The sequence below is a fragment of the Lathyrus oleraceus genome, chromosome 7 (genome assembly GCF_024323335.1).
Source record: "Lathyrus oleraceus cultivar Zhongwan6 chromosome 7, CAAS_Psat_ZW6_1.0, whole genome shotgun sequence".
NCBI classification, from domain to species: domain Eukaryota; kingdom Viridiplantae; phylum Streptophyta; class Magnoliopsida; order Fabales; family Fabaceae; genus Lathyrus; species Lathyrus oleraceus.
The window spans coordinates 6,127,939-6,150,914 of record NC_066585.1 but is presented as its reverse complement, the minus strand read 5'-3'; the positions used below and the strand labels follow the sequence as shown (position 1 = coordinate 6,150,914).

Here is a 22,976-nt window from a genome sequence, read left to right as displayed (position 1 = left end):
AAATTTAGAAGAAAAACTTAAGAATGAAATTAGAAGATGTGTGAAAAATGGTGGAGAATGAAAACCTATTTAAAAATTTAAAAAATCAGGATATTATGGCACCAGCGGGAGTGACGCCTCCCCACTGACCAACAATGCATGCACCAATTTCATCATTGACGCATTAGTAGTGCATGCGCCAAGGCTATGGCGCCTATGTGCAAACCTTAACATGTTACAATTTTAAAAGAAAAACTTAAGAATGAAATGAGAAGACGTATAGTAAATGGTTGATAATAAAGACCCATTTATAAGAAAAAACGCAGGCGCCTCCTTTTTCGTCAACAATGCATGCGCCATGGACTATGACACTTATGTGCAAACTTTTAGTGCATGCGCCAATAGCAATAATACATCCTCTTTGATCCATTTTCTTTTTGAAAAAAAGGATAATTTAGTTAATAATGAAAAATATTGGTTATTTAAAAATTTAAATTAAAGATGTTGATTATTTAAAAACAAAATCCCATTTGATTTAATTTTAAATCATTATTATTTTTTAAACATATATAAAAAATAATAATAAAAGAATTTTTTTGATTTTTTTTTTCAAATAACCAATTCTTTATTTGAAGTTTTTCCAACAAAATCTTAACACTATAATAAGGTTCAATTTAGAGTTATTTTAAAAAATCAATCCTAAATCGATTCAAACCGAACCATTTTTATCTAAATCCGATTCAAACCGAACCATTTTTATCAAATCACATTCATACACATCTAATAACTCTCGTTTTTTAGATCAATTTACTATTTTTATTCAGGGGCGGAGATATTCATTCTTCTCCGGGACTGGCTTTATTAAAAACCTTATTCCTCGACATGGATTGGTGAGATAGTATTCTAAAGAAAATTAACTTAACTACACAATGTATCAATAACGCCCAATTAATTGAAAGAAAATAGGTATCTAATTAAAAAAAACTTTCTTTAAATATAAGTTTTTTGACGCAAAAATCAATCATATTTAACCAATTTTTCTCCAATGATAATTTCAATAAACAAACTATATCCGACCCTATCAATTATATTTGACCTCCTTAATTATCAAAATTTTATTATTCTTTAATGATAAAACACATTTTTTCTGCTACAATGCTACATGACTAATAACTCCACATTTGCACTAAACAACATGCATTGGAGATGCTCTCAATAGTATTTTCTAACCATCCCTCCTAGCAATAAATCCTCCAACCGTCCCTGCCTGTGTTATTCAATAAAACCAAAATAGCCAAATGATGTTTTTCCTTCAACCTGTTTCATCTAATAATAATTTGACATGTTTATATTTTTTGGTATGCAAATGGCTAATAATTTCATGATATAATAAACTAAATATTAATTAATAGGTATAGTAGCAATTAAAGTTGGAATAACAGATACAAAACTAGATGAGCAGATACAAATCTCATGATGCCGAATTGGCATATTGCCCATTTTCAGTGATAGCCTCCAAGTTCCAGCCTCTGAAAAAGAAGAAAAACTCATTAAAACCAAAACTATATGAAATTAGCCAAAAACAAACAAAATTTACATAGCCAACTGCCAAGTCACCTTTCTGTTGCTTCTCTTCTCAGGTCATTAAGGTGAGTTTCAGCTGAAGCGCACGCAGCTCTGATGTTTATATTTTTCACACAGAGCTCGTTCCATTGGATGGACAGAGCATTAAGCTCATATGCAGTATTTTGCTGACAATAGTTATAAAAAAATGCAAATTTAAGTAAACTACACAAGGATTTTAACAAATAACAGTGACAAGGGTGGACAGGAAATTCATATTCACCTGATGATATTTCCTTTCTCGGTTGACTTTTTCAATCTTTTCATTTTGTTCCTGAGCTAATTTCTGCATTCTGAAAACAGATAAACAACTATAACAATGCTATACAAAAAGTGATGTGTAGATGAAGTCTTATTTTATTTTTGAATATCAAATTAATTAAAATGGCCCTGAATAACACGAGATATATTAGGATAAGAGGCAAGGTACAAGTAGAAACTGAGATAGGAAGTAGCTGTAGAAGGAGATGTTAATTGGACATCCCCAAAAAACCACCTACACCTATAAGCAAACAGGCAATGAAAGAGACAAAAACAAAACACCAACGAAAACAACAAAACAGCAAAAGCAAATGGTACCTTAGACCAAAAGAATTAAACCACGCAGCAAAAGCCCACCCCCCCTGAATTAACCAACCGAAATACTAAAAGGAACATGAAAACAAGTGCCACTGCAGCTTCTAAATCCCTGCATAGAAAGCCTATATAGCAGAAGCAAACTTGAACCAGTAACCTCCAAAAAAAACTTCTTAGCTGAGCCCACTGTGTATCAACCTAAAAAACACAGACTAAACAAAGATTTTCCTGCAAAACCCTTGCCAAAGCCACTGAAACTCTAACCAACAACAAGATGCAAGCCAGGACATACGAAAACAGAACCGATCACAGACCTACTCCAGCAATGGACAGCAACGAAGCATTATAAAGCCATAGAAGCTACCAAGTCCCAATTCCATTCATGAATAGGTAAGGATTTAGTGCAAAGTTAGCAATATACCAGTGCCACGAAATAGCCTTTATGTGGTCCAGTGTTGCACCAAAAGGGATGATCAAACTATTAAAAAGCCGCTCATTTATAGCCTTCCAAAAAGCCCAAATAACGGCATGATAAATCAAAATTAGCCCCTTACGAACTCTCTTGGGCCCATCTATATTATGATATAATGCTATATAAAGAAAAACGATATAATGCTATGAGATACAGTCCTTAAAACTAGAAAGTTTTTAGAGTTTTGGGCTATGCTTAATGATGCAAAGGAGTCACCTTTTTGTGAAGAAAAAGGAGCTGTTTAGACTGCAATGTTTTTCCCCTAGATCTTGGTTTACTGCTGCAGTCTCTGTTCTTAAAATGATATGGGATAATGTTCTAGAGTTGAGAACTCGTTGCTAAGGATCAACATCACTTTTTGGAATTCTTTATTTATTGCATTGGGATTATACCAAATATACTTTGGGAAAAAAACGAGGGGATACATATAATAGGTTCATTTTTAACTAGCTTTTCCAGATACTGGCCTATTTACAGTCAAACAATCTTCAGTGATTCGATAAACAAACTACCCTCTTATAATAATTATTAACACAATTATTAACTATTATCAGAGAATAAACATGCTACGTCCATTATATGTACAAGGTCACGGGCTCTGTGAAACGCTGAACCAAGAAATACTCTAAACAAGAGATTTACAGAATCTGTTAACAGTTTCTTTAGTGAAGCTCTCCAAAAAGTCTTGAATAACCAAACCCCGATGGGAAAAACAAGTCAGATCTGAATACTTGTTAATTAGGAACTTTAGGAAAATTCCTTGAGCACATCTTAGGCTGTCGACCTCATGTATCATATAAATCACTCTCAGGAACCATTTCAATGCAAAAGCTTAAGCTGTTTTCTCTAGGGAAGATTTAAACCAGAAAGAGAAAAAAAGTATTCAACATAAAAGTCAGTCATACAGAACAAAGACAAGTCTGTCAGAATCTTCATTTGCTAAAGTATGAAGAGAGCAAATGATGCACAAGCATTTATTCAAACTAACATCTAAATTTGACGCACAATAATTGAATCTACAAACCTTGACAAGTATACTTCCAATCGCAGGTTGTGCTGTTTCCATGCATCAGGACCATATTTCAACAACAAATCCAAATTTTCCATCCTGCAGATTATTATGAACAGGTTCAACAACTGTAAACAACATGCTGACAATCTGAATCTTAAAACAATCAAAACATTTTGTGCAACATGATAACATAATACACCCACTACAACATGTCAAACACAAACAAAACAAAACAAAAAAATAGAATGAATATAGCATCAACAACGCCACTTTTTATAAGCCAGTGGCTTAAATTATCGATATATTAACATGTTTATGGTGTTTCATTAACTCTACAATCAACTTTGGCCACAACATAAAATATAATTCCCTAGTTTGACAATGAATGAATCAGTTTGGATAAATTTCTCCATAGACGGTGATCAGAATAGAAACTTCAGAATAATCTCAAAATAAGCATGATTTTTAAAGAATAGCTTCCATCCAGTATAATATCCTTCTCTTATTCAATAAGCTTATAACAAAGACTTTATAACCAATTTTGGTTGACACATATGGTTAGACATTCCACTCAACCCACTCTGACTTGGGTTCTAGTCTAGAGACTTGGGTTCTAGTCTAGAGTTCCGCAGTTGGTAGGTTATACCTAAATTCCATTCTAAATCATTAATCCGTGATAAGGTAGGTGGTCCCCCCCAATATTGTCAATTGTAGATAGGAGAAAATAGTGGTTTGTTAAAATTCCACTATTCAATAGTGTTATATCATTGCTATAGCGGCTATTTAAAATATTCTCTACTAAATAGTGTATCATGGAACAATAGTGGTTTGTCTAAATTCCTCTACATATAGCACAGCTATTCAACAACATTGGTTATCCCTAACTATGCATAAGGTGTTCCTCCCCTAATCTAAATTTACTTATTATAAAAAGAATTAAGACTTTACAAGATAACACCATGAACCTTTTTTTTCTTTCAATAGACAAGTTGAGTAAGTTAGAAACTAATTTGATAAGATCTGAAACTTAATAGAAATGATAAAAGCACACAGAAATTAAGAGTGTAAAGTAGCATAGCATAGCAAGAACACCTCATAGTTTGATATTGAAGTAGTCGCTGAGCTCTTTGAAGAGCTAGTTTCCAAGCAGTTTCATCGTTCCTTTTATTAATCGGTGGTAGTTCTAATTCATATCTCGACCTGTCAAGTGAAATCGGAGGCCTACCAGCTCTCACACGCTCATACTCTCTACCAATCATTGGATACTCCTGTAAAAATTTCAGAGGTGAAAAGAAAAACACTAAACCCTAACAATTGAATACTCCTGTAACAAATTCAGAAATGAAAAGAAAAATCACTAAACCCTAACGGTAAGAGAGAAAGAGTGCGATTGGTTTACCTGAAAATTGAAAGTTGGAAGAGGTGGAAAATCTTTGAGGAAATCAGCGGGTTTCTTGGAGCTGCGGCGCATCTCTTCTTCGACGAGACGGTCGACTTCGAGTTTGACCCTAGGGTCGCTGTAGTCGTCGTCGATGTAAGGCAATGCGTCGATGATTTCGGCGTCGGAATTGGTTGACCTACTACCGTAAGACGGTGGAGCCTCCAGCATGAGAACATCACCGTTGCTTCGATCTCCCATTGTTACTACTTGGTTTGATTGCTTCGCAGAGTGTTTGTATCTGTGAGAGAGAGAGAGAAAGGGTTTCCCTCTGATTGTTACTGTTAAGCCAAATTGATAAAAAGAAATAAGTAAATTTAGTTTGATTGGCTTTGATATTTTTAAAAATTGAGAGATTTATTTTCAATTCAATCAAGCACCAAAAACTATAATGAAAAAAATAGAATAAAATATCTTCCCAACAAAATAAAAAAATTTATTTATGTAATTTTAAAGATGATAATACAACCATCAAATTTGAAGTCAATTGCCTAAATGATTACTCATTACTTACCATACATATTTTATATAACTCAAATATAGGTCATCCTAACTCATTTATTCTCAAAATCTTTCTACAAAATCTCTCTAGCCATTTTATCATATGTATTCTCCAAGTCAATGAATATTAAATGAGAGTCTTATTCATCCATATGATATTGCTTCATCACATAACGTAGTAAGTTAATCACTTACATGACCAACCTCACAAGCATAAAACCAAATTAATTATTGGTAACTTGAGTATCTCTTATTAGGCTTTGTTTAATTAGTATTTGTGGTATTTTTGATCGAACTCTAGTGTCGACAAGAGTAGTTTCATGATTCGACAGGAGTAGTGCATGTTATAGTCGAAGTATGTTCAAGCATGTTGTCGAAATATATTTTGTTTAAAAGCATGTCTAATTAGGTCTTGCTTGTAAAGCACAGTTGTTAAGTTAGCTTGTAGCCTAAGTTAATTACTAGTCTATAAATAGACGAGTTCTCTCAAGTTGTTGAGAGAGATTAATTATTGTTATTCACTTGTAATCTTTGAACCCTTATTGAGAAAGTGGATAGTAAAACAATTTTAACCAATTCTTATTCTTCTTCTTTCCTCTTCTCTCCCTTGATAAAACCTAATAGGATTTATTGTGTTTGTTCATGAAACTCAATATTTATCTCATATTTTGGTTTGTTCTTGATGATATTAATTCACAACAAATTGATGCGGTGAGCATGAAGGAGAAGATGTCGTCAATAAAGTATGAGAATGAGAAATTCACCGGTGTGAATGATTTCATTGGTTCATATTATGATTTTTCTTACTTTAGTCATGTTGATTGTAGAGCTTTTAAAACCTTGTCCAGGTGAATCCTTTCGAGTCAATGTGAATATTTGTTTGATTTTATTTATTTTACGTGAAACCACTATTAATATGGTGTACCTTAAAACTATCAATTCAGTCTCTGAAGAACAAAATATTGTCGGTTTAGATGCTAGTGCACCAGAGATGAGTGAACCGGGTGTTCCTAAACCCAATGTGGCCAAAGTTGTTGGATTTTTTTATCACTAAATAGACATTTAGATTACGTGATCAGGTGCTTAGACAAATTCATGTAAAAGCTGCTAAGTTAGGTTTTGGTGTAACTATGGAGATGTTTGATTATGATTTGATAGAAGACAAATTTGTATTGTGATTGATTCTTAAAGAAAGGGTGAGTATAAAGAAACAAATAAAAATATGAAACACAATGAAATGCATTAAGAAAATATGGACGTACTTTTAGGTTGTAGGAGTTCTATATGATGGCAAATATTTGAAAATTTAATATGTTATGTGATATAAAAAATCATGAACTGAATTGCAAATTAACAAATCATTCGATTATCGATTGTTTAGATGTAAAAAAATGTTAATGAAATGACCGTGAACATTTTTCTGTCCCAAAACATACTCAAGATTTTAAAAAGAAGATTTTAAAAAGAAAGGGATGTAAGTTTTGGCATTTGACTTGGATTAAAAATGAGAATTGAGAATTTGATGCTTTATAAAATGTAAAACTGAAAATGGGGAAGGGAATCATACGCTCCAAAAGAATGTTTAGACAAGGTGTTCATGGAAGAATGGTTTTTATCAAAAGTTAAAATAAATTTGAAAATTACTAATTTAAGTAATGGAAAAACACCTTATGAAAATTTAAAAATGCTCTTCAAATTTTAGAAATACATTTTCTAGCTTACATTTTTCACACAAAAACATGTCTTAAGTGAAACTCACCCCATTATTTTCCAAAATTTATTCTATAAATGCATTTTCAGATTCATCTTATACTCATTTACACTACTTTCAGATTCATCTTATACTCATTTACACTACTAAATCCATACGTAAACGAGTCACACCCTTGTTTTGTAAAAAAAAATCCAAAAATATAACTTACGAAATAAATCCAAAAATATATTTCCGGAAACATTTAAAATCCACTGTCTCTTTCTGTCACTTTGGATATTAGTGTGCAGTTCATTTAACATATACTCTTTCACTTCAACTTGTATCACTTGAATTGAAAAGCAATTTATTAGGTGTTATTCAATCTTGTGAGATGTTGTAACTGATCATGTGAAGCTGGTTTAGATCATCTCTAATGTCATTTTCTTATGATGTATAGTATAAGACATGATTCAATACATGTAAATACTCCTACTTGGCAGAATTATGATAACAAACACTGTCATTGTTAGAACATTTGAAAGGCCAATTTGACAAACAATGCATGAACAAAAGTTATTGAAGAGATGATTAAAGATAAGTCATTTTCCCTTTCCAGCATGTACAATGTGGATAAAGCAAAACTAGTCCTAACTGAACCTTGCTCCTCCAAATGCCAAGTTAAAGCCAATGGGAGGAGCATTATGAAACACTAACTATTGAATGATATTACACCAAAAGGGAAATGTCATACTATAAAAGATGAAGGCTAACAATTTACCTATTACTATCTCTTTCGAACCTCGATTAAACTTTTGTACATTGTCTTACGCCTTTTGTCTAATGAAATTTCAACTTTTTGGTTTCTTTCATTTGAAACATAAAAATACTAATCACTCTGCACTTGGGATGTTTGCATAGAGAAAAGTGAGAAAAAGTTCAACCTCTGGTATATTATTAATGATTTGGATGAACTGATTTTTACTGGGTTCTTCGAGGAGCAGAGGACACATCTGCGCAACTTGGGGCAATGCTCTCGCCAACGGCACGGTTGTAGTCCCCATCTGCTTGGCCAGTGTATCCACCACAGCTTTCAGAGACATATCTATGACGCTCCCAAATTCAGCACTGCGGAAAAAAATGGAGAAATAATCATTGGAGATATTTATGAAACTTATTATTTAAATAGGAATGCTAGTATGCTAAATATATGTGGCGGTGTCTATATGTCCATGTCGTGTCACGTGTATATGTTTCATAGTTGTCAAAAAATGCATCAGTCATCAGTCACCAGTCGCATTACAAGTAGAGTTCGTGCACAGGTTTATTGAGTTTCTAGGTAGTTGTAAATTGTAATCAACCAATTGCATCCAAAACATACCTTGATAATACTGCATTTGCTTCCATCATGAGTTGTTCAAATTCAGTCATATAAAATGGAACTGTGTCATAATTCCCAGAGTCCGTGAAACGTAATTTAGCATCCTCGGGTATCATATATTTTACCCAGAAAAATGGACTCCCTCTGCTCATGAAAGTGTTCAGTATCTGTGTGATGGTTTCTTGAAGCGCTGTATTGTTGAAGAGACTGGTCAACTGCTTTCTGCACAATGAAATTGTACATAGCCAATTTAAATCGAGTCTTAATCATCAATCTAAAACACATCACTATTCTAAGAAAAAAGAAGTAAAAAGTTTCCAAGCACCACCAACTCTGATTAGAACTCATTGCTGATTGTCATTCTCTATATTATGTGCACGTGTTTACAAATACGTGCGAGGGTGTGAGCGGGAAGGGAATCTACTTGCCAAGAGGAACTTTTGGCAACACTTGTTCTGTTTAATAACGCTTGTAGATATTAAATTTTACCAATTCAACCGTAGAACTAAAAGCTCTTATTGAATATATCAAGTGTTCAGATTTTCATTGAATTTAAAAACTAATACTTCGCCAAATAACTTCAATTTAACAATAATATACATCACAAAATTGAAGTAGATAAAAATAATAAAATCACATAACTATGAATGTTCAATTTATCCAAAATTTGGTGAGTGAATTATGACAAAAGTTACTCCTCAATGAATCTCCACCATATATGTGTGTTTGTGCAAAAACATGGAGCCGAGTGAGGCACAATAATTGGTGAACTTGTTAATTATAGGCCAACTTCAAACTTTTAAAAGAGCAGCTCATGGGTTGTATGGACCGTGTTAATGTTGCTGAACTTAGATTTTCACCAAGTTTATTTACTATCAGTTAAGTGTTTGATAAGAATATACTATAGACGGTTAAACCGTAAAGAATTGGAAGCTATCCGGGTCTCTCACTGTCAGATACTTAGTCAAGAACAGATTTAACGTTGGATAAATTGCAAGTTTCAAAATACAGATTTTGCTACTGACAATTTTATCTACATTGGTAGACAAACACAATCCAACGGCTCAAACTATCCCTAATTAAGATTGTTCTATACTTCACAGAAAACATTAAAAGAAAACCCTTTATATATCCGAGACAATATTTTCAATTATTAGCGGATTGAATTCACAAATTGTTAACCTTCAGAATAATAAAAGAAACATCACCCTTTGAGAACTTCTTTTGTTGCCGCCTCCATGTCCGAAATCAAGGCAGGCATACCATGCTGAGAGAGAAAATCAACACTTCCTAGAAATTTCTGCTGGCCCTCCCCATCAACCACATCTCCACTTTCCTGAACATAAAGCAACTCAGAAGAAGAAAAAAAATACTTTTACGACTCAATGTGGCATGTCATATATGAATTTGGTGGAAAATATTCACATTGAAGTTGAGCATGTATGGTTCAATTGCCGTGGCTAATGTAGAGTCCGCAAAATCGTATTATATTGAAAGAAAATTCTAATACCTCTATTAGTAGAACATAAACCTTAAAGGAGACACATTTCCTCTTGTTATTCCTTTATCAAAATATTTGTGCTACCTTCCATTAGGGAGGAAATGTTCAAATTATATTTTTCAATATACTCACCAATAATGGGTTTCAATAGCTCTGTGCTGCAATAATTTTATGACTCAATCACTTATGTGTGATCAATAAACAAAACCAGAGGTTTTGTAAATAGTAATTATGACATTTACTGAAGCCGCAAAGTGCCGTAATCATATTTGCTAATAAATATGTATGACAGAAACTTGTAATAAGATGTTTAATTGTAATTTCTTCTTTCCAAGTCTTACTGATTCTACTAAGGATCTGTTTGAGATTGTTTAAGGGAGCTTATAAAACAGTTGATGACGTGTCCATAAGCTGTTTTCAGCTTACTTCCATAAGTACTCCAGTATAGCATATATGAAAACAAGTTAACTTTAATTTGTACATTGTTATAGAAATAGTTTATACATAAGCATGTATATGGTAAACGCTTAATTAAGTTATTTATACAAGGCTTAAATAGACAGACATTAATACATTCATAAGAAACTTCCTTGGAAATCCAAAATGCCCCAACATCAGGCTTTCTACTTGGATAGCTGTATTTAATAAGACGAATACTAACAAACATTATGATGGTGAAAATCCATACTCCTAAGAGTGCTACTTGTGTAATTGCGTTTCTCTAGTGCAGAAAGAGCTGCGTATGTGTTTATTAAAGTACAAAAATGTTTTATTCTGGTAAGAGGATAAGAACGTTTCTTGATACTAGTACACTCAAATCATCTGAATCTTAACCAACACTGAGCTTTGGTAAAAGACGTGAAAAACTCACCAAATCGAAAAAGAAAAGAAAAATAGTGCCACGTTGAATGATCATGAGAAGAAAAAAGACATGTGTGCCTGTTCTTACCATTAAATAAGAGCTTTCAAAGCTTCGTGCAGTATCAATGTATAGATGCCGTCCTAGTATATTGACCTGAACTTTGGTATACAAGCTAAGCATTACCGTTGCCCAAACTGACAATGCCATTCTTGTGAAACCTGGGGAAAATATGCATAGAATTTTAAGCCTCGTTGATGATATGAATTAACAACACAACCACGAAGGTGGCAGCAATATAATATAACATGGGAGGCAAGATCAGATTCGTACTTAAAATCTTGAGTCTACCCCATAAATCTAGTTTTTCTGATTGCGTTAAAGTGTTGGGCTGACCCTTTCCCTGCATTAGCCTCTCGAGAAGGTAAGAAAGATCCAACTCTTCTGATATCCGGCAACTTAGGTTGTGCATAGAATGAGGTAACGTAATTGTATCAGAAATTCTCTGAATATTCTCAAAGTGAGCTTGCATCCTATCATAGTCAATTACCAAAAAGAAACATATCTATCAGTCCGCAAATCCTAGCTCAACGGGCAGAACACAATATTGCTAAGTTGGGCGTCATCACCAAACCCTGGTATTCACGGTTGTGTGTGTGCGCGAGTTATATCTATCTATCTATCTATCTATGAATGTAATAATTATAAACAAAAAAAGCATTGAAAATGGATATTATTTGACTTAACTGATCCTTGATACGTTCGTCAGTTTCTCTCTGAAGTTGAAGTTCCCTCTCAAGGCCATGGAGCTTTCGCCTATGAACAGCATAAAGGTTATACAAACAATAGCCACCTCCTATAACACCAACAGAGATGAAAATCTTCCTCCTATGCCGCCTCCAAAAATCCCTAACAAAAATCAAAACAATGACAAATCAGTAACAAGAATCCAATTACATGAAAGAAATAGAGAATTGAAATTTACCTGACAGAGAACATAATTTGTTGAGAATGGGGGCAATGAAAGAAGCAACAGAAAGAGAGGAGGAGCTTTGGAGAATACGCCGGAAGGATAAGAAAGAGTGGGGAGTGATAAAAACGAAGAGGAAATTATAATCGAAAAGGTCGGAGATTGATTCAGCTTTCAGAAATGGAATCTCATACTCTCTGTGTGTGTATGTTCTTCGATTCAGAAAAAAAGCTAAGAATCTAAATAAATATTAAATGCTACCCATTTTATTTTATTTTATTTTATTTGCTCGACTTTGGATGAAAACTCCAACCTAAATACTCATTCCACATCTACGGATTATAAAGACTATTAAATACTCACTAACTCCTAGTACGACCGCATGAGTAAAAATATATATTTATATTTGAAATTAAAATAAAATAGATATTGGATAAGATAAAAAAAATTATTTGATATTGTATGAAATATATATATATATATATATATATATATATATATATATATATATATATATATATATATATATATATATATATATATATATATATATATATATATATAAAATTTGAAATGATTTACTTATTTGTAAAATGAACAGTAATTATATAAATGTAATTCTATTAAATAATTATATAAAAAAATTATGAAAAGAAGAAAAAAAATTAATATTTAGAAATAAGGATTTTGTTTAAGGTCGTGATTGATTAAAATAAAATAGATATTGTGTTGATAATAATTAATGAGATAAAATAAATTATTAATTTTATTAAAATTAAAAATAGATTATTAATATTTTTAGTGATAAAAATTTAAGAGAGATTTTAAATTGTAATCAAGAGAGAGAATGAGTGGATGTAATATTTAATTGTGATTTAATTCGTAAAGATTAGAAAATTAATGTCACATATCATGTTTTTATAAGAGATGAAAATGTAAAAGGTAAACAATATTTGATTACTTAAATGTCTTTTTCTTAGTGTAAATAATTTATAATGAAAGGGCAATTTAGAAAGTTCATGCAATTGAATTTAAAAGGTTGATAGTTGATTAAATAGTAATTGCTCCATTGTTTAATCTTATTCATTAGGTTCATCGGCCCTTTGAATATGTTGTTCATGCACTTGAATATTAATTTCAAGTTAGTTATCGGTCGACTTAATCGATTTGCTTCACTTATTGTCTTAGCTCGGTTTTGTACTTATGGTAAAATGTGAATGGTGGCCTCTATTGATTATGGGTCAGAACTCGGCCTAACAACTTTAGGTGGGACAGTGGAATGTACTCTCTCGAACATGAGGTATATAAGAATGAATTGTTTTATGTGGGAGATCGGATTGTACACAGTCTCTGAAGTATGAGACTTATAAGAGTGAAATGTTTTATCTGAGAAATTAGATTATATTTTAAGTGGGAGACCAGATTGTACATAGTCTCTCAATCATGAGATTTGTAAAGGTGGGATGTGTAGGCTTATATAAAGGCGAGATGTTGATCCTTATGTTGTCATCTGAAGTCGCGATTGATTTTTGTTGTGGTTATTGTCATGTTTCCTGGCCTTTTTATTTTTACTAGGGATTTTAACTTTGGTTAGCCCTAATTATTGCTAAGTGCCTCATGACTCACATAGAAACGAGATCCATCATTAACCTCTACATCCTTAGACTGTTGACATTAAGTGTGAACATTTTTTTGTCCGTCACTTGTGTCTTTAAATAGACAAAACTCTTTCTTCTTCAAAATCATTTCAACTTCTACTCCTCAATAGAATTATTTTACGCTCTCTGCTCAGTCCTTTTTCTCTTTTCTCGTTCTCTAATTGTTAAAAATCTTAGGTAATACATCGACATTTTTTACTCTTTATTTATCCTTTTCTTAGTTATGGTGTTTATTCGTGAGTGTGATGCATTCGGGAGAGCCATAGAGCCCCAAACTATTTCGGAGAAATATGAGTTATGGAATCGATGCTTGCAAGCTTCAAAATATGGAACGGGGAAATGGATTAGAAATTTGTGGAGACTGAGATGTTTGGTTTTTCAAATAGTTCGTCTAGCGGTAATGACACCAATTTGGCGTATTCTTCCTCAAGTTCTATGAATTCATCACGGAGCTCCCCATTCCCCCCCCCCCCCCCCCCCCAAGTTCCTTCTATAAGGAAGTCTTGAGTTTGGATTCCATTTGTTCGGAGTTGTCTAACACTAATAACAAGGCCAGCGTAATCTTGGAGCCTTGTGTTCAATGAGAGAAAGTTTGCATGTGGCGATCTCTTGGGTGTAGAATGAGTACTTATACTTTTACATCAGGGTTTTTTAATACTTTGGGGTTGGTATCCCATTCACTTTTTTTTTTAATTTAACCTTATTTAGATGCTCCCCCCCCCCCCCCCCCCCCCCCCCCTCTTAGTTATATCTGAATAACTTGTGGATATATGTGTTTGTAATTATAACGTATGTAGTAACTTATTTGATTTTTATGTTTATAACGCTCTTAAGAGAAGTCTTCATCATAAGTGATTTGGTCCATATGATGTCAAGTCAAGTTATCATTTGGTGTGATCACGTGATAATGCTTGAAGATTAATGTTTGGTGTGTTTAAGTGGTGGTGCTTAAATATCAAGTTATGATGTGATCAAGTGGTGGTGCTTGAAGATCAAGGTGTCATTTGTTATGATGATCAATACGTGCTCAACATATAAAAAAAATTATGATGATCCAGTTGTGTTGATATAGTTATGATCAAGTACTCAGAGATCAAGATGTCAAAACCTATATGTAAAGGATAACACTTTATCTTAAGTGGTATTTGGCGGAGTCAGTGAAGATCGGTGATTAAGTTATGTATTAGATGATCAGCATAGCTACCATATTGAATGTTGATCATCAAGATCTTAGTTATTGGTGGAATCGGTAGATCATATCCACTATGAGATTAATCACTCATATCTCAACAGTATGATGGTTTGACTTTTTCGAGGAGAAATGAGGAACGGCTCCACTGAGATAATGATATTAATGACAATGAGTAGTTGTTTCACTTTTGTGTTTCTTGCTTTTTATATCGATTATTCCCTAGTGATCTAGTGGTCTATGTCTACAACATAAAATCATATGCATCAAGTCAAGGGAACAACTATCGAGGTCTCACAATAGCAATGAAACACGCCTATTTTTAACTCTTAATCCCCCCTATGGTTGTAATCTTTATCTCTAAAGTGACATTTTGTACTTGAATTCAGTATTTTTATTTAATGAATTATGTTTTTATCTTATAAATGTTTTAGCATGTTTTAGTGATCTATGTGCTTGAATTTTTGCCATGTTTGTTTATTCGTTTATTGTTTTTTTATTGCCTTTGTTATAATATGAAAGGAAGAAAAGTATACTCTTAGTGGGAGCATGATATATTGGGCATGTAACTCCATACATATAAGGGGTGAATTGGGGGGATTGAAAAGTGAAAGTTCAAAACAAAATTATTTTCATTTTCAAAGTTCAAAATTATTTTTAAGAAAATGTTTGAATATAGCAGCGAAAAATCAATGGAAATAAAATATGCGAAAGTAAAAAGATAAGGGAAGAGATAAAACACCATAATTTATAGAGGTTCGTGTTAGAAAAGCAAAGCATAGATAAAAAGAGGAACATAATAACAACATAAGAGATTAACGTGGAAACTCCAAAACTGGAGAAAAAACACGATCGTTGTCAAATGACAACCAAAGAATGACATTATGTAAAAATTGTTACAACACATAGACTACCCTTAACCACCCTAAGGCCTCAATACACCCATATTCTCCAAAATAAATATTTAACTACCCCTCACAACACTCTAAAACAAGAGTATAAGAGCAAATATAAAAAAGTCAAATACAAACTTAAAGTGTTTTTCACTAGTACATCTTGGAATGAAGAAATTGAATCATATATACAGCCTTGGACTCTCCATTCCTTCACAAAACTAAGTGATGCGGGACTTCAAAGAACTTGTATCATATATATAGCCTTGGACTCTCTTTTCACCCACAAAACTAAGCGATGTGGGACTTCTAAAACATGTATATTTTCAATCAACCCCAATAATCTCTACCTTGATTTAAAATAATACATAAACTTTCATTGTCTTCACCATCAGTCATACTCCATTATAAAGAGAACCGACATGTATATTTTCAACCAACCCCAACAGTCCGGTCTAAATGAAGTGACTTGATCCTCTCCCTAAGACTTGATCTTAATAGTATCCAATAATGCATATGAACTTTTAGTAGATTAAACTTATGAACCCTCTTATACAATGTGTCGCATTACGCGAAAAACCGGCGGGAAAACGAAACAACAGAGCCGCCACCGTGCGTTATTTATCCCAAAGGAGGGAAAGGAAACGCTCGAAGTAAACCTGGAAAAGACATGGTCTCGCGACCAGAGAGAGATGGGATCGGGAGTCGGTTATGCGAAGGGAAGGTATTAGCACCCCTACGCATCCGTCGTACTCAACAGGATCCATGCACACAAGGTAGGAATATGGTTGCTAAAACACTGCTCAAACACACATCAAACACTGGCTGAAAGAGACACAAGAAAACAAAAGAAACTGACCCGGCAGGATATCGCATCCGGGGCCTACGTAGTCTATCAGGCATAGACATCAGAGTCGACGTAGTTCGGACAGGGGGAAACGTGCTCGCTAGGATGTCGCATCCTATGCATACGTATCTTCTCGGACTAAAGAAGAATCAGAGCACTCGTAGCTCGGCTGACGCACGCCAAACAAAACCACGCAGGAAACCGACTGCCAATCGCTGGACTTACGTCAAACTCCACACAAAACAGGCAAACACACACACAGGAAACCAACTGCCAATCGCTGGACTTATGTCAGACTCCACACAAGCAAACTGGAAACCGAATGCCAATCGCTGGACTTACATCGGACTCCAACCAGAGAAGGAGAAACAACTCACACAAACAAAACAAAAGGGCGCCCGGAGAGATTAGCTCATCTCCTGCCTACGTACCTCATCTGGTATGAGGATCAGGGCGACGTAGTTCCCCAACGCAGGGACAAAGGACTAGCCTAACCAGATACAAAGGGAGACACAACTAGGGAGACTACGACTCGAGCCTAGATGTTATCATACATATCATCCCTAAGTTAAGGTTGCTATCTAGCTTGCACAGGGAGCAAGCTATCCTATACAGCACAGGCAAAGCAAATAATCACAAATAGCACACACTATATACACACAATGTGGGCTCACACAAGGGTTAGGTTGTGAAACACAAGCCATCTGGAATCGGGTGATGTTAGCTCTTAACCCTAACATTGAGAGTTAGGGTGAAGCAGATGAAATTGGAAGTGAGGGGTGTGCCTCACATCTCTTATCCCTGGCCTGGGAGAGCTTCAGACAAAAGAATGTGTGGGTTCAGAAAGTGGGAACCCTTCTACACATATGACTGACACAACTGTACAAGAATCTTGGGTTAATATCCATAATGCATCAACACAAGTTGTGTGAGCAAAGGGATGACTCAACAGAATAGCAGGAGATGGACTACACATCTCTTGTATCTGCCAATTGCCTTATCAAAGGTCTTTTCCTGCTTGGGGACAAAAATAAACAATCACAAGCATTGCCTCTTAAGGAGGACTTCAGACAGGTGCCTGACCAAATAACAGGCCAGGTCTTCCAGACTACATGAAGTTAGAGACATTATACCTCAATGCTCAAGCTATCAAGCAAAGCAAAATCAAGTTCACAATGAACTATAGCAACTAAGGTACCTGAAAACAATCCAACATAATCAGTACACAACTCAAAAAGTCAAACAGACAGACTAGAAGTCAACAGTTAACTGTACAAACAGACAACAAGCAATGCATCAAGCAAAGCATAAGCTCAACTCAAAGGAGCTAATCCACCTACAAAACAACTTAATGTTAATCAACATCAATCAAATATCAATCCAAATGAGCAATTGAATCAAACTCCTCAAGGCCATATGCTTCTTGTCCTGAAAACACAACTCAAACATAAGCACTAACCACTAGGACAAGGCCTAGGGTCAAAGAGGTAGCAATAAACCAAAACAGAACATGAAAATTGACAATAATTAAGCTTAATCAAATAAGAACAATGTCCAAGTGGTCTCATGTCCATATCATCAACCAATTTCATTTCATAAAGCACATAAACCAAAGCATGCAAATTGAAAGCTCATTGACATAACAGCAAGAACAAATGCATATCAATTCAAAAATGGATCAATAATTCTCAAGAAAAATCATGGATAAACAACACTCATAACATGATCATCATACCAAAATTCAAGCCATTTGGATAAGTGGAAGCATGTCAAATAAATTCCCTAAGTCAAGGCAAGGCAAAACAATCTCAATGAGGGCACAAAACCATACATCAACTTCAAGCAAGCATAAAACAGAATTCAAAACATGATATGGACATCAAACTAAAGCCAAGACAAACTTCAAAGTGTCTAGAACACATGTGCAAAATTTCAAGTCCATCCAATAAACATCAAGCATTTCACAAATCTTTTAAGATCATGACTCTCAAAAAGTCCACAAATGACCAAACAGAAAAGAAATTCTCAAACAAATTGGAAAGGCACTCAAAAATTCTACAAAAATTCACACTCAAACTTAACATCCATAAGTATCATCATGCAAAATTTCAGATCATTTGACATTTATTTGGCATGGTAAATAAAATCAGCAAATTGGACAAGAAATGGTGTGACACACATTGTCACACCTTCAATGATCAGCTTATATATCAACAACCAAACATGCTAAAAATAAAAACTCAAAGCCAAAAGATCAATCAAAGTGTCTAGATTAAGCATGTAAATTTTCAGAAGCATTGGATTAAGCATCATTATTTCACAGTGAAAATGGCAAGTAAGGTGCAACAAAACACATGTATGAACATTCCCTAGCCAAAATAAAAATCCAGGCGCGCACAATTTTTGTAAAAATCATCAAAAAATAGTAGAGATCATGAGGAACATAGTGCAAAAAATCCCAGCTCAATTGGACAATCCATCAAGGAGTTATGAATTTTTCAAATGGATGAAAAAATAAAAATCACATGGAAAACATACATGAATATGGAAGCATATAATGAAAAAAATGCCAAAGGCCAATTTGAAGATGCATCAGCCAAGTATCGAACTGGCTAGCATTTTGAATGGAAGCGCGCTTTGTATGAAACGTTGCGTTTCATTAAAGCTGGCGTGGCAATTGGAAGCAAGCGTAACCAATCATACTGCCAGGCAATAACCACGTGGACCAGTACATGTCCACTAACATGAAAACCACATGCAATACGCGCGCTCAAGATCAAATCACATTCTGGAAAAAAAAGGCTAGGGTTCTTCATCAGCTTCATACGTTCTTCATCATCAAGAACACTTTGTCACAGAAATCAACAAACAGCATACCATTGTGTTCATCTTCTAATGCACATTACTAATCTAACATTAATTAAGCCTAATTCTCACTATCAAGCACGGATCGAGCAGAATAAGATTCACACAACAAACTTAAAATCAACATAATTCACTCAATTCTTGATGAAAATACACGATACAGAGCTCAGCATACTCCACATGGAAAGATCTATCAAAAGCACATCAACATTTCAAGAATTATAGAATTCGAGATCTGACCTCTATGAAGATGCAAAGCTGGATTTGTGCAATTCAGGCTTTGTAATGTTGAAACAGATGATCTACAACTCTTAAATGGATGAATGTATGAAGATCCAATGCTCAGTCTTGCTTGATCTTGCTCAAATCAACAACTGCCATGGATGATGCTAGCTTCAACAGTTCTTGATTCAGCTTCGAAATGATGATTCCCTGCTTGCAGAAGATCCAATAGCACTTGTGGATGATGAATCAATGAAGAAAATAGCAAAGGATTTGAAGAATTTTGCAGAAAAAGTGAGAGCAAAAATTTGTGAAACTTGGAGAATTGGATCTAGATCTGGTTTGAATGAAATGTTAATCGTGGATTCTGTTAGGATTATAGCTATATACCATCTGTTAATGATCTTTGCTAATCAAGATTAAGCCAAGCCAAAGAGATTAATGAAATGCAAGTGTTATGCAAATTTGCCATTCACCTCTCATGTGCATGGAATGATTGCTACAGTGCACGGTTTATGACTTAATTCACCTCAAAATATCAATTGGAGCCAAATGCAAGTGATACTATGTGTGGAAATGCTTAAATTTGGAATTGGACTTTTTCCCTCCAAAATTCAAATGAAAATCAAGTGAAAAATCCAATATTTTTGTGATGAGAATTGATGAAATGTGATGCATGATTTGGATATCTCATGTTAAAACAAGAATGTTACAAAAAGAACCACATCAATTGGCCTTTTGGAGTGAAAGTTATCCCCTTTTGAACTTCAAATTTTCTTGACAATGATTGATCCATAATTTGCCAACCATACATGAGAAATTCATGTTCTTGGACTTTTTGGAAATGTGAGAGCAAGATCTTCAACTTTCATGTTGGACAAAATTTCATTTGAAGCTTTCTTGTACATGTAATCTTGAGGAGAATACCTTTCCATTTTTGGCAGTTTGAAGTTACAGGTCACTTACTATTTTTGGAAACTTTTCCTCTGACCTCAAATTCTTCAATGTTGATGTTTGAAATGTCAAATGAGACTTGTATGGACATGAATGAGGCCTCTCTAACCATCTCCCACCTTCAAATCCATGATTTCATGCACAATTGACTTTGGTTGACTTTCTAGGGTTTCAGATGAATTTCAGCTTGACTGTTGAGCTTTGATCATCCAATCTTTGGCCAAACCACTTCAAAATGATCCCTAGGTCATATGAACATGTTGAGCTAACCTCAGGGCTTTGCCTCAATAGGAATTGCACTTGCTTGCTTGCTTGACTGGATCTCCTGACCAGTCTTGACTGATGACTTGCACTAGGCAAATGGACAATGCAATGCTATGCAGTGGACAATGTAATGTTAATGACCTAACATGAAAATGTATGTACAAAATGGGAGGTGCAAATTTGAGGTGCTACAGCTGCCCCTATTCAATCAACTGGGAACCCGAACGGATGAGAGCAACGGCTGTCAGACTTTCCGGGTAAACAGGGATTGAATACGAAGAACCGTAGAAATTTGCACAATGCGGGGATCCACCAACAGAAACGTCCACTGGGATCTACGGTTTATTACTGGGGATTTAGATTTTATTCAAAGGATACGGCCACATCCAGACACCGAAAGACGATGAATGGGAATAGAAATCACAACTAGATGCCAACGGACAACTAGGAAAAACTCGACGTTTATCGAAACCAACGGAGAGGTGACCAGACATTAATGAATGACTGGAACGATACAACCATACGTCAACGGACGTAGTGGGAAAAACTCATCGTTTACCAAAACCAACGGAGAGGTAACTCTACTGGGGACGACCAGGAAAAACTCGGCGTTTACCAAAACCAACGGAGAGGTGACCAGACATCAACGGATGAATGGGAAGACTCGACCAGACGTCAACGGACGAACGGGAGAAGCTCGACGTTTATCGACACCAACGGAGAAGGAGAAGACTCGACCAGACGTCAACGGACGAACGGGAGAAGCTCGACGTTTATCGACACCAACGGAGAAGGAGACCAGACATCAACGGATGAATGGGAAAGACTCGACCAGACGTTAACAGACGAACGGGAGAAGCTCGACGTTTATCGACACCAACGGAGAAGGAGGAGACTCGACCAGACGTCGACGGACGAACGGGAGAAGCTCGACGTTTATCGACACCAACGGAGAAGGAGACCAGTTCACCAAGGAAGGGATACAACAACCGGAAACCGAATAGGACATCCACCGACGACTCTACTGGGGATTCTGGCTGGGAACCGACCAGACATTAATGAATGACTGGGGAATAGGATATACAATCAGACGTCAACGGACGAATGAGAAAAACTCAACGTTTATCGAAACCAACGGAGAGGTAAATCCACATGGGGAAGGGTACAACTATACGTCGACGGACGCATAGGAAAAACTCAACGTTTATCGAAACCAACGGAGAGGTAACTCTACTGGGGACGACCAGGAAAAACTCGACGTTTATTGAAACCAACGGAGAGGTGATTCTACTGGGGACGACCAGGAAAAACTCGACGTTTATCGAAACCAACGGAGAGGTGATTCTTTGGGGAAAAGTGAACACAACCAATCATCAACGAACGATTGGGAAAAACTCATCGTTTATCGAAACCAACGGAGAGGTAACCCTGTGGGGATCAACAGCCATTAACAAATGATCTGTGGGGAACAAGCAACTATACATCAACGGACGCATAGGAAAAACTCGACGTTTATCAACACCAAAGGAGAGGTGACTCTTATTGGGGATAATTCAACTAGACGTTCGCGGACGACTAGAAAAAACTCAACGTTTATCGAGACCAACGGAGAGGTAACCTCTGGGGAGGGTAAAGGGTGTTACGAACATCGAAAGATGATGTTTACCGACATCAAAAGAAGACTAGACATTAACGAATGACTGGGGTGGGACTCGATGTTTTACCGACACCGAAAGATGGTGTTTACCGACACCAAAGAAATACGACCAGACATTAACGAATGACTGGGAAATACGACTCGATGTTTACCGACACCGAAAGATGGTGTTTACCGACACCAAAGAAAGAACACACGCGGGTGCTGACATGACACTGACCAGTATCATAAGATGACATCTACATATGTCAGGGCAAGGCTACACACTTGCAGGGGATCTCACTGGGGAGAAACAAGCTTTCCTTTCACCAACGGATGAGGAAATAAACCTCTCTGGGGGGTACCAATCCTGAATGCTGTCAGGAGCAACTGTAGCAAATGTGCCGCACAGATATTGAACAAAGATTCTCCTCTGTCGGGGATAC

General features: G+C 35.3%; 2 protein-coding genes across 2 annotated transcripts; both read right to left on the bottom strand.

Annotated features, from left to right (window-relative positions):
• Window positions 1–1,346: 1,346 nt before the first annotated feature.
• On the bottom strand, window positions 1,347–5,454 carry LOC127101355 (pre-mRNA-splicing factor SPF27 homolog). Its single transcript, XM_051038742.1, has 6 exons — window positions 5,062–5,454; window positions 4,755–4,930; window positions 3,675–3,758; window positions 1,826–1,895; window positions 1,597–1,730; window positions 1,347–1,508 (listed from the first exon to the last, which is right to left on the bottom strand). The coding sequence occupies exons 1-6, from the start codon at window positions 5,299–5,301 to the stop codon at window positions 1,451–1,453; spliced, it is 762 nt and encodes a 253-aa protein (XP_050894699.1). The 5' UTR covers window positions 5,302–5,454; the 3' UTR covers window positions 1,347–1,450.
• A 2,403-nt stretch (window positions 5,455–7,857) lies between these two features.
• On the bottom strand, window positions 7,858–12,312 carry LOC127105175 (peroxisome biogenesis protein 3-2). The gene is made up of 7 exons (XM_051042329.1): window positions 12,018–12,312; window positions 11,780–11,941; window positions 11,366–11,565; window positions 11,123–11,253; window positions 9,881–10,008; window positions 8,673–8,894; window positions 7,858–8,419 (listed from the first exon to the last, which is right to left on the bottom strand). The coding sequence occupies exons 1-7, from the start codon at window positions 12,029–12,031 to the stop codon at window positions 8,185–8,187; spliced, it is 1,092 nt and encodes a 363-aa protein (XP_050898286.1). The 5' UTR covers window positions 12,032–12,312; the 3' UTR covers window positions 7,858–8,184.
• Between the last annotated feature and the right edge of the window lie 10,664 nt (window positions 12,313–22,976).

What these genes read in the sequence shown, in the direction of transcription:
- LOC127101355 (XM_051038742.1), bottom strand. Translation starts at nt 5,301, where the DNA reads ATGGGAGATCGAAGCAACGGTGATGTTCTCATGCTGGAGGCTCCACCG. An exon ending in TTCCAACTTTCAATTTTCAG is followed by an intron (nt 4,931 to 5,061) that starts GTAAACCAATCG and finishes AAATTTTTACAG; the next exon opens with GAGTATCCAATGATTGGTAG. An exon ending in AGAAGAGAAGCAACAGAAAG is followed by an intron (nt 1,509 to 1,596) that starts GTGACTTGGCAG and finishes CTTCTTTTTCAG; the next exon opens with AGGCTGGAACTTGGAGGCTA.
- LOC127105175 (XM_051042329.1), bottom strand. An exon ending in GACGAACGTATCAAGGATCA is followed by an intron (nt 11,566 to 11,779) that starts GTTAAGTCAAAT and finishes TGACTATGATAG; the next exon opens with GATGCAAGCTCACTTTGAGA. An exon ending in GCAAATGCAGTATTATCAAG is followed by an intron (nt 8,420 to 8,672) that starts GTATGTTTTGGA and finishes TTTTTTCCGCAG; the next exon opens with TGCTGAATTTGGGAGCGTCA.